Genomic DNA, 12,264 nt, shown 5'->3' with positions numbered 1-12,264 from the left:
CAGGTGTCCAGGTAGTTGGTCATCAAGTGTGTGATACAGGCTCTGTCCTACAGTCTTAGAGGTGCAGGTGATTGGTGTAGGCACAGGTATCTGGTTGCAGTAGGCCATCATGCTCTGAGCAAGGCAGTGGGCTGAAAACCGTTCTTCAAGTGTCTGTGAGGAAATCACATCTCTGTTCCCTAGTGCACACAGGTGAGTTGCTTCTGCAACTGGACCATAGGCACCCAATACTTTTGGTTGTAAGGACTGGGAGGCACCACGTATCCTCGGACTCCTGTTGCTGGTGGCTAGGTGACATGCACATAGCCACTAGTCCTAGGCCCGTGATTTTGGTAGGTGAGGAGCGTATTTAATAGGCAAAGCAGTGTCAAACATCAAAACTCCACCCCTCCACCATGCAGCTGAAAGAGTTGAAGTCAGATCTCAAGTGTATACACCATTGCTGTCTGCCATCAAGGGCCTAATCTCCTGAAATGGGCCCACACAGGTCCATGCAGGGATAAAAGGTATTCAAAGGCCGTGGGCCATTTGTGCCTGGACAAGAGCTGCTTCTGTCCTGAGCTCCCCAACTTAGTGGAGCTAGAGATTATCTTTTCCCCCAATTGTTAATTTATTCCTTCTTCAAGGCCAGGAGAATGGCTGATGACAAGCAGCAAGACCTATCTCAGGCCCAGGGAAATCAACAGCTGCTGAAGCCAGCTTGGGGGCCAGGGACATGGTAAAATAAACGCAAGTACTTAGCTTTTTCCTAAAATGCTGTTCTTCTCTGGTTCTGGAGGTGTGTGCAGGATATGCGGCTCACTGTCCCTTCCTGAGAAAACTGCGTCCTGAATGCTACCACCAGCCCAGCCACAATCACTCCAGAGGCCTGTGCCTGAGGGGCACTGGTTACTGCTGAGTCAGGTCCAGCAACTCCTCACCACTTCTGAACTGTCTCTCCCTCCCGTGCCACTCAGTTCGATTTCCTAATTTTCCTTTTGATGTTCACGGCTCCTAGCTTCCCATATATATAATTTTTTACTTGTTATTTCAGGTCTTTGTTGTAAGAGGGATCACTGGAAGCATCCAACTACTCCACCGTCTTGGCCCTGCCTCCCTGCACCCTGAATATTAACAATGATATGTGTGAGTGGTATCTTTTTTGTTTATATTACTTGAAATTTGGTAGACCCTTTCAATTTGAAGTCTTATGTTTCATTTCAAGTTAGGAAATTTTCTTTGATGTATTCTTGTCACTGACGTTACTATACATTCAACTGTGGTTAAACCAGAACAACAGAGAATCATTTGTCACAATGATAAGTTTAGCAGTGAGTAGAAAGCAGAAGTAGTGTACTCCTGAGATAGAACAAAATCCTGGAGAGAGACTTTTTCTGTGCTGTAGTCATTCAGAGATGTCTGAAAGCTGAGTGAGGAGATAAACACAAAGAAAAACCCTCTAGCCACCCTAACATCCTTGCAAGCACAAGACAACAGGAACTCACCAGTTCCCTTAGGCTGGGCTTTGTAGAGAAACAAAGTCAGCAAAGCCTATAAATATATATGTATATATATAGAGAGAGAAATTTATATCAAGTAAACAGCTCAAGGAGTTCTAGAGGCTGGGACATCCCAAGTGTGTGCATCAGGATAGAGACTTCTCCAGATTCACATAGCCACAGGGGCTGGCAAACCCAAATTGGCAGGTCAGAGAGCAAGGTTCTTGCTCACAGGCTGTGAAGATCGAGTAATCCCAAGATTGGCAGGCAAGACTTCAGGCAAGCTACTAGTTCAAGTCCCAAGAACTAGAGGTCAGACAAACAGGAGAGATCAGCTGCAGGATCCAGAGTGAGCATAAAAAGCCCCAAACCCTGCCAGAATCTCTGCTTATATTTGATGCAGGTCACACACCCAAGGAAACTCTTTCAACTGATTGGCTTCTCACAGTAGATCCCATCATGGGGGTGAGCACATATCAAATGTCAACTGGGAAGTGATCATAACATTATACGACTGCCAAAACACTGAGAATCATGGCCCAGCCAAGTTGACACACAATCTTAACCATCACACCACTAGAAGAATTTGAAGCCTGTGGTGTGATGATAACAACCAGAAAGACCAACCTAGCAGAAATCCTGACTGCATTAACCAAAGCATCATATTAACAGCTTGGGACAGCATAGACATGTCCACTTCTAGGTATCAATAATATTTTATTTTTTTGACGGTATCTATAAATGTAACAAGGAAAGAAGAAGAGAGCATAGGGTGAGAGAGCTTAATATTTCACATAGTCTAACAAAAGCAATGCAGAATAATCACTTCAATGGATGAAAATTTTAAAATGAAGTTCTGCTAGGCTTTGGAAATTGGATTTTTATTTCTGGATAGTTATGCACATTTTCTAGCTTGCCCAGTTCACATATTGGCTTTGCTCTGTTCTAGTTATCTATACTGTATAACAAACTACCCTAAAGTTTAGTGGCTTAAAGCAACAAAGACTTATTATTTCTTATGTTTCTGAGAATTGACCATGTTATTCTTCTGCTTCACATTGTGTCAACTGAAACAATGGGAAAGCTGGAAAGTCCAAAATGGCTTAACTCACATGACTGGCATTTGGTGGTGTTGTCAGCTGGGAGCTCAGCTGGGGCTATTTGTCGTGAGCCTTAGTTTGTTTCCATTTGGTCTTCTCCAGGTGACTCCTTGGGCTTCCTCACAGCTTGGTGGTTGGGTTCCAAGAAGAAGATTTCCAAAAGAAGAGCCACAGTTTTGAAACAGTTATCAAGCTTCTGCTTGCAACACACTTGTTAATGTCCCATTGGCCAAAGCTAGGCACATGGCCAAACTCAGAGTCAAAATGAGAAAGGACTACACAAAGAAATTAATTCCAAAAGGCATGATTCATTGGAGACTACCAAAGTAAGAGTCCACTGCACATTTGAAGCCTGTGGTGCACTGAAAGTAATGATAGCAAAACAAAGACCAACCTAACACAACACCTGACTACATTAACCAAATCCTCATGCTAACAGAGTGGCATAGAAGGGACATGTCTGTTTCCAGCCATCAATACTATTAACCTCAGTCTCTATTCTTCTACACACAATGCCCCAACATTAAATAAAGAAGGACAAGACAGACAAAAAGCAGGAGGATCCAAACCACTGTCAAGTGATTAATTGGTAGAACTAGACTGGGCAAAGGCCCAATTGTTGCAACTTCAAAATACAGACATAAAAATGACTATAATTAGCATGATAAAATGTTGAGTGGAAAATTTAGACAACACAGATAAACAGATGAAGAATTTGAAGAGAGAAATAGAACCTGTAAGAAAGACTCAAAGGAAGGCTCTAGAAATAAAACAACACAATGTCTGAGGCAAACAATTTCTATGATGGGTTCATCACTAAACTTACCACAGCTGAGGAAAGAACCCGTGAATTTGAAGAGAATGCTCTCGAAAGCATTTAGACAGAAATGCAAAAAGACAAAGGAATACAAAAAAAGAAGAGGAAGAAGAACAAAGAGCACAAATATCCACAATCTTTGGGATAATATGAAAGAGTCTGACATAAGTGATTGTTTCTCAAAAGTAGAAGAGAGATAGAATCAAGCAGAATTTGTACTTAAAGAGGCAATGGCCATGGTTTTCCAAAATAATGAAAACCATCAAAAAAAAAAAAAAAAAACACAGATCTGAGAAACTGAGAGAATCCCAAACAAGATAAATACTGAAACCACAACAGTATCAAACTGCTGAAAATCAAAGACGACGAGAAAATCTTAAGGACAAGAGAAGATAGTTCTTCACCTACTGAGAAATAAAAATAGGAACTATACTAGAATACTCGTTAGAAACTAGGCAATCCCGTAGACATTGGAGTGACTTCTTTCAAACACCAATAGAAAAAGCTCCAGTTCAGAATTCCCATCCAGCATGAATAGTTCCAAAACTGAAGATAAAAATTAAAAAAAAAAGAAAAAAGAAATTGAGATAATTCATCACCAGCAGCGTATTACAAGAAATGTTAAGGAAGTTCTTCAGATAGAAGGATGATACCAAATATAAACCTAGGTCTCCCCAAGGACGTGAAGAGAACCAGAAATGGTAGAAATGAAGGTAAATGTAAAAGGCATTGTTTTACATATTTTTCAATGCTCCAAAAAGTAATTGATTATCCAAAACAAAAATTATAACAAAATATCATGAGGTACATAGTACCTGTAAAAGTAAAATACATGACAATATCACAAAGAAAGGAAAGAATAAATTAGAAGTTTACTCTGGTAAAGTTCTTCACTTTATGTCTGGTGGTATAATATTATTTTAAGGAAAACTGTGATAAATAACAGATATATACCATAAGCCTTCAAACCAAAACCAAACCCTTTGGGGTTGAGTCAGTTGTGACTCACAGCGACCCCAGAGTCCATAAGCCCTACCAACCACTAAAACATTTTAGGAAAGAGGTATAACTAATAAGCTAATAATTATAAAGATAAAATGGAATCACAAAAAATACACAATCTAAAAGAAGGCTTACAAAGTGCCTATGTTTTCCTGTGGGAAAAATAGAAAACAACTAGCCAGATGGTAGATTTATATTGAACCATATCAATAATTAGATTAAAAGTAAACAGTATAACATACCAATTAAAGAAGAGATTGTCTAGTTGTATAAAATACCAAGACTAATTATATGCTGTGTCCAAAAATAGTCTACATTAAATACACAGAGATAGATAGACAAAATCAGAAACTCAGAGCAAGTCCACGAGAGCCAAAATATGACCTTGAGTATATACCGCCTGAATTTAGAGACCATCTGAAGAATAGATTTGATGCACTGAACACTAGTGACTGAAGACCAGACGAGTTGTAGAATGACATCAAGGACATCATACATGAAGAAAGCAAGAGGTCATTGAAAAGACAGGAAAGAAAGAAAAGAACAAAATGGATGTCAGAGGAGACTCTGAAACTTGCTTTCAAACATCGAGCAGCTAAAGCAAAAGGAAGAATTGACGAAATACAAGAACTGAACAGAAGATTTCAAGGGGCGTCTCGAGAAGACAAAGTAAAGTATTATAACGACATGTGCAAAGAGCTGGAGATGGAAAACCAAAAGGGAAGAACACGCTTGGTGTTTCTCAAGCTGAAAGAACTGAAGAAAAAATTCAAGCCTCGAGTTGCAATAATGAAGGATTCTATGGGGAAAATATTAAATAACTCGGGAAGCATCAAAAAAAGATGGAAGGAATACACAGAGTCATTATACTGAAAAGAACTAGTCGACGTGCAACCATTTCAAGAGGTAGCATATGATCAAGAACCTATGGTACTGAAGGAAGAAGTCCAAGCTGCTCTGAAGGCATTGGTGTAAAACAAGGCTCCAGGAATTGATGGAATATCAACTGAGATGTTTCAACAAACAGATGAAGCACTGGAGGTGCTCACTCATCTCTGCCAAGAAATACGGAAGATAGTTTCCTGGCCAACTGACTGGAAGAGATCCATATTTATGCCTATTCCCAAGAAAGGTGATCCAACTGAATGTGGAAATTATAGAACAGTATCATTAATATCACATGCAAGCAAAACTTCGCTGAAGATCATTCAAAAACGGCTGCAGCAGTATATCGACAGGGAACTGCCAGAAATTCAGGCTGGTTTCAGAAGAGGACATGGAACCAGGAATATCATTGGTGATAGCAGGTGGATCCTGGCTGAAAGCAGAGAATACCAGGAGGATGTTTACCTGTGTTTTATTGACTGTGCAAAGTTGTTCGACTGTGTGGATCATAACAAATTATGGATAACATTGTGAAGAATGGGAATTCCAGAACACTTAATTGTGCCCATGAGGAACCTTTACATAGATCAAGAGGCAGTTGTTTGGACAGAACGAGGAGATACTGATTGGTTTAAAGTCAGGAAAGGTGTGCTTCAGGGTTGTATTCTTTCACCATATCTATTCAATCTGTATGCTGAGCAAATAATCCGAGAAGCTGGAGTATATGAAGAAGAACAGGGCATCAGGATTGGAAGAAGACTCATTAACAACCTGCGTTATCCAGACGACACAACCTTGCTTGCTGAAAGTGAAGAGGACTTGAAGCACTTACTAATGAAGATCAAAGACCACAGCCTTCAGTATGGATTGCACCTCAACATAAAGAAAACAAAAATCCTCACAACTGGACCAATGAACAACATCGTGATAAACACAGAAAAGATCGAAGTTGCAAAGGATTTCATTTTACTTGGGTCCACAATCAACAGCCATGGAAACAGCAGTCGAGAAATCAAAAGACACATTGCATAGGATAAATCTGCTGCAAAGGAGCTCTTTAAGTGTTGAAGAGCAAAGATGTCACCTTGAAGACTAAGATGCGCCTGACCCAAGCCACGGTATTTTCAATCGCATCATATGCATGTGAAAGCTGGACAATGAATAAGGAAGACCAAAGAAGAATTGGTACCTTTGAATTGTGGTGTTGGTGAAGAATATATCATGGACTGCCAAAAGAACAAACAAATCTGTCTTAGAGGATGTACAACCAGAATGCTCCTTAGAAGCAAGGATAGCGAAACTGCATCTTACATACTTTGGAAATGTTGTCAGGAGGGATCAGTCCCTGGAGAGGTCGGTGGAAAAGAGGAAGACCCTCGATGAGGTGGACTGACAAAGTGGCTGCAACAATGAGCTCAACCATAACCATGATTGTAAGGATGGCCCAGGATGGGGCAGTGTTTCATTCTGTTGTGCATAGGGTCACTATTAGTCAGAACTAACTCTACAGCACCTAACAACAACAACAACAGATAAATAGACAGACTGTGAGATAGGTAGATTAACTAAAAGGTTGTAAAAAGACATATCATGGAAATTATAATCCAAAAAAAGCTAGTGGTTATATTATCAAGAAAATTAATATTACCAGGGATAATGAATGACATTACTTAAGCATAAAAATGGCAGCCCACCAAGAAGACATAATAATCCTGAATGCATTATGCACCAACAAAAGAATGTCAAAATGCATAAAGCAACAACCAATGAAAACAGAGAAATAGACCAATTCATGACAACAGCTAGATAGTTCAATACTCTTCTCTGAGTTATCAATAGAATAAGTTAACAAAAACAAAAACCTCTGGATTGAATATCTAAATACACTGTCAAACAACTAGTCATAATTGACATTTGTGGAATACACAGCAGGAGTAGAAGATACATTCCTTTCAACTGCCCTGGAACATTCATGAAGATAGACCATGCTATGGCTGTTATCTAGTGCTTCTATCATAAATAGAAATACTGTTACCAATCACCAATCTGACACAAAGTGTCCTTGTTTTTTCCCCGAGTGTAAGAATACACATGAAAGACAAACATTATCTTCAGCAAGCTTTATTTTGGTTGAGGCAGGCAAAAGGAGTCAGCGGGGAACTAAGCTTCTCCAAAAACTGACTTGAAAAGGCAAGCAAGGTGAGGGCTCGTATGGGTTCGGTGGAGACAATAGAGTAATGAATATTTACTGGGCTTCTTTCAAGGGGTGGGTACTTCTCAGAATGGCAGTGCCTGTTAATTAGGTTGAGAGCACATCTCAGCAGCCCTTGGCATCACTTATTATGTGATATAGTGTAAGCTCACTGATATTTGGCACTACATCACCATCTTCAGAGGGCTAAGGAAGGTTAAACAGTGGTCACACTTTGTTCTGTGCATGCTGGAGTTTGTAAAGGGAGAATGGACTAAAAAAACACTAAGGAGATAGTAATTCACAGGTTGTTTCAACCTTATCTCATGTTGACAGGGTGTGGTTCCTGTTTACCCAACTTCTAGATGGTAATCTTTTAAGAGCTCTTTCGTTCAGCCAGGACAGTTAACCCTATCTGTCTCAGTACCACAAGTGGATGGCTTCAACAAACAGAAATTTGTTCTCTTACAATTTAGAAGGCTCAGAGCCCAAATTCAGAACACTAGCTCAAGGGGAAATCTTTCTGCCCTGTGGGCTGTGGAGGAAGGTCTTTGTCTCTTCAGCTTCTGCTTCCTGGATCCTTAGAGATCTCCATGTGTCTTGACATCTATATTACCTCATCTCTGTTCTGCTTCTTTGATTAATCTCTTTTACATCTCAAAAGGGATTGACTCAAAATATGCCCTACAGGAAGCAACTTGATGGACCATAACAACAACAATGATAACCCTGCTTCATTAACATAACAAAGACAAACATTTCTCAACTGAAAGTATAACCGCAGTATAGAGGTTAGGATTTATAACACATATTTTGGGGGATGTATTTCAGTCCATAGGAGTGCCCATAAAACAAGCCTCAACTAATTTAAAATGAGTTATGCAGAAGGAAGGAACAAAGCAAAGAAGGGGACTAAACTCTAAGAAAGGACAGAACAGCATGGATGGTGAGAGGGAGAAAACACCCATCGGATGAGTTGATGTTGAAACTTGAACACTTGTAGCTGGACAGGAGCCGCCTTCCGGGCTTAGACAATGCAGGGGAAAGAAAGTTCAGTTCTCTGAGGCTTACACATGAGAACAGAGAAGGGGTGAATAGGAGGACCAAGGCTTGGGATCAAGGTCCAAGACTCAAAGTTCATTACAGAAATTTTTGTTTTTGCAGCAGGAAGATATACTTAGATAAATTCCAATGGACCTCATATTTCTTTTGCACCTGAGTTGACATCCCTGGTATCCATAGTGTAGACGTTTACCTGGAGAAGAAAGACAAGAAAAGGGGATCCTTAATTTCTGCTTCAAGTCTTCTCCAACAAGGCAACCATTTGCCTTCTAAGAGGTAATCAATAAACCTTTGTTGGAAGAGGAAGGGCCAATTATTCGATGAGTGCAGTTAAACAGCATGTTGCCCTGGGCATCAAGCTGTTTGATGGGAAGGGACTGAGATGACTGAGGTGAGGCCCTTGTGGGTCAACCTCCCCCAGCCCAAAATCCTTCCTACTGACCCTTCATTTCCTGAAAATGTTACCACTAACGAGCCCTAGTGGAATATTTATAGCTCAATTTCTTTCCTTCCTCATAATGAAGAGCATCTTTTTGCCTGATGATCTTGCAGGAACCAAGGGCCCTGAGACTCCTCAGCAAACTGTTTTTCTCCTGATAGGACTACTAGTCCTATCAAGGGCCAGTGGCAACACAGCATCAGAGCCAGAGGACCCTGTCCCGACTATTTAAGGGTAAATAAAAGTCCTCCTTCACCCCCTGCTTTGGCTTCCAGAGCCCCTGAGAAAGCCACCTTCCTGAAAAATTGGCAAGGGGCTCAGAAAGAGGGTTTCTCAGCCTCCACCTACCTCGATAGTTCTTCTTCAAAATGCACTGCTGTCCTTGCATGGCATGGCAGTAGGTTCTATTATGGGCGCAATTTCCATCAGGATGAACATAAAAACACTTGTGACAAGTTAGAGCTAGAAAGTCAAAACAAGGATAATGAATCTCTTCCTGGGCTCACTTTTGCTGCTGGTTGGGCAACCTTGCCCGCCATCTACCCCACAACTAACATGAAAGTTGGTCAGGTCCACACACAGGTTGGCATAGATTATTTTGCTAAAAGTGTGGTTTGACTTCTCTGGGGTTGGCTTACACCAATAGAGCCTCATCTTCATCATCCTTGGGCCTGCACCAAGGACCTTTGCGGGGAAGAGGCATGTGTGCCTCTGGGGACAAGGTCTTTGCCCATGCGCAGACAGAATCTCTTTATTCACAGGTATGCAGGCTTCCTAAAATGGACTATGTTGCTGGAGGGAGAAAATGATGACCTACATTGCAGCTTCCCTAGGCCTCACATCTTGTGACAGAAGAACCATATTCTCAGTTCCTTCAGAATAACCCTCCTCATCTGTCCTGAACCCCTCCCCCCAAAACATTTCTAGATCCTTTTCAACTAAAATTTAGTGTTCTCAGAAAGAAAGCTTGAGAAATTTGGAAGTAACAGGAATTAGTACTAATGTGGAAGGTGGGTTGAGCCTGAAGTAAAAAAAAAGAGAGAAAAGAGGAAGAAATGAGAGGAGCAAATTTGGGCCAAAAGTGAAGGAGAAAGCAAAGGAGAGTGAAGGCCTAGGAGGAGAAAAACAAGTCGGGGTGGGATGGAGGCTGTGGAGACCACCCCGAAAGGTAAAGTCAGGACCATCCTTGCACCTCCATGCCCATCTCCTCATGGACCAAAAATCCACAGCCACCTGTGTGGGTTCTGCTCACATAGACCCAGCCCTACTTTCTTCCAAATGTCCCCAGAAGCTTACCTTGCAGGAAGTCCAACAGCAGGGAGAGACCCAGAATCAGGAGCAGGAGGCGTTTACTCATCTCAGAACCTAGCAACAGGGAGGAGCAGAAGGCAGAATAGAGTCTGAAGGTGTCTCATACACTAAGAATCATTGCTCTTTATAGCCCCAGGCTGGGAGGAACAGCGAATGAGAGGCCAGGTGGGGGGTGTACTGCTCCTGTGAAGGGAGCCCTGGCCCCAATCCTCCCAGCATCTCTGGCTCAGCTCTCCTCCATGGTCAGCCAAGGGACCCATGTTCTTTCATGGCTTCTTTCTGTCACATTTGAACTAGTTTTAAAATGGGAGAATCATGGCTGCCTTACTCAGCCAAAGGATTTGTGAGTCTCAGGTGAGTTACAGACTCTGGATCACACTGGCCTCAACATTCCATACTTCACAGGAATCCTTTCCTGAAATACGATGGGAGGAAAGATATTTGAGCTCCTAATAAAGTAAGTTTAGAGAAGTGCATATGTACCTTGGCTGTTGCTAAATACAGCCCTGAACACAAAATAGGCATGTGGGGCTTACCTTTCAGACCACAGTCCTGACTAGATATTGTTGGTAGGTGAATCAAATCAGCCCCTGACTCTCCACGAACTCATGTGTTGTGGAGTAAAACTGGTCAATAAGATCTTCTTGACCATAATGTTTAAGGAGGAAGATCAGCAGTTCTTTTGCTCAGTGGTACCACTGGATGGGTTGGAACTGTCCGCCTTTTCTTTAGCAGCAAATGCAAATTGCTTGTACCACTCAAGTTCCTTCCAGCTTAGACTCAATTCAATCCATAACAATAAGGTCAATCAATCATAATTACTTACATAGCTGCAGCAAGAATGGTAATTTATCATATAGTCCTCTTAAATTTGCTCTGCTGAATGTTTTCTTAAGAAATCTCAAATTGAATTTGTAAAAGTCTCTCAAAGCTAGGAAGACAAGTCAAGAACTTGCCACCAGATTTTAGCTGTAGAACTCACAATTTTGAGGGAATTCCTCTCTTCTTGAACTCCCAAAATATTGTAAGGCCCTCTTCTGATTTGATAACACTCCCCATGTACTTCATAGCATATCAAAAATGTCTAATAATTTTTACAACCTCTCTGTTTACAAATAGAAAGAAAACAAATCTTTTGAGACTTTTCTTGGGGCATGCTAGGAAATGCCACAGGACAAATTTTAGGAATAAAGATATCATTTAGGATTAGATTTTGAGAGGTTTTATCACGTGGTAAAATAGAATCACAGGTCATGGAAAAACAATACTTGGGTATCTATATAGCCAAAGTGCCAGTAAAAATATTTTAAAAGTTAATATAGGAGGTAATATGATTATTAAAAAAAAAAAAAAAGAAACTCAGTTTTTCCATAATTGAGAAGGTTTAGTTTTTCTTAAACAATCAAGGACATGATAAGTTCAACATAAGATCAGGAATTTATTCAGAAAAGACATAGAACGTTTGCCTTCTAGGCAGATTTCAAAGATCATAAAGGTAAGCCATTACAAGCTCTTTCTAAGAGTAACCCAGTAACTAAAAAACATTTTTTCATTTTAGCTAAGAAAAAACCAAATTCTAGCTTTCCATACTATTTGATACTAAAGCTTTCAAAAAGCCCTTTGGAAACCCTGGTGGTGTAGTGGTTAAGAGCTATCTGCTAACCAAAAGCTTGGCAGTTCAAATCCAGAAGGTGCTCCTTGGAAACTGTATGGGGCAGTTGCACTCTGTCCTACAGGGTCACTATGAGTCAGAATTAACTTGACTCTATGACAGCTGTCTTGGTTTATCAATTCTTAGCTTTAACTATAAGAACATCCCTTTACAACAAACTTTGTACTACTTTTCATGAACATAGGGCATCACCCCACACACTCTTTTTTCTCATTCTAGAACAACTAGATTTTTTACAGTAGAACAAAATTGCTCTCTATTTTTAACAGAATCCATCTTGTACACTTTGCCTAATCTGGTCTTATCC

General features: G+C 40.6%; 1 protein-coding gene across 1 annotated transcript in view; it reads right to left on the bottom strand.

Moving 5' to 3' along the window:
* Nucleotides 1-3,846: 3,846 nt before the first annotated feature.
* Nucleotides 3,847-12,264, bottom strand: part of LOC126079003 (prostate and testis expressed protein 14-like) — a 41,486-nt gene continuing 33,068 nt past the window's right edge. The window contains exons 2-5 of the mRNA XM_049889875.1: nucleotides 10,271-10,339; nucleotides 9,323-9,436; nucleotides 8,651-8,728; nucleotides 3,847-3,941 (exon numbers count right to left, since the gene is read on the bottom strand). Of these exons, the coding sequence (XP_049745832.1) occupies nucleotides 3,847-3,941; nucleotides 8,651-8,728; nucleotides 9,323-9,436; nucleotides 10,271-10,331 (348 nt within the window). The 5' untranslated portion in view covers nucleotides 10,332-10,339. The remainder of the gene's footprint in view (nucleotides 3,942-8,650; nucleotides 8,729-9,322; nucleotides 9,437-10,270; nucleotides 10,340-12,264) is intronic.

Source organism: Elephas maximus, chromosome 7, assembly GCF_024166365.1.
Source record: "Elephas maximus indicus isolate mEleMax1 chromosome 7, mEleMax1 primary haplotype, whole genome shotgun sequence".
In the NCBI taxonomy this organism is placed as follows: Eukaryota; Metazoa; Chordata; class Mammalia; order Proboscidea; family Elephantidae; genus Elephas; species Elephas maximus.
Note: the sequence above shows the minus strand (reverse complement) of the source record. Positions and strands in the feature narration are given on the sequence as shown.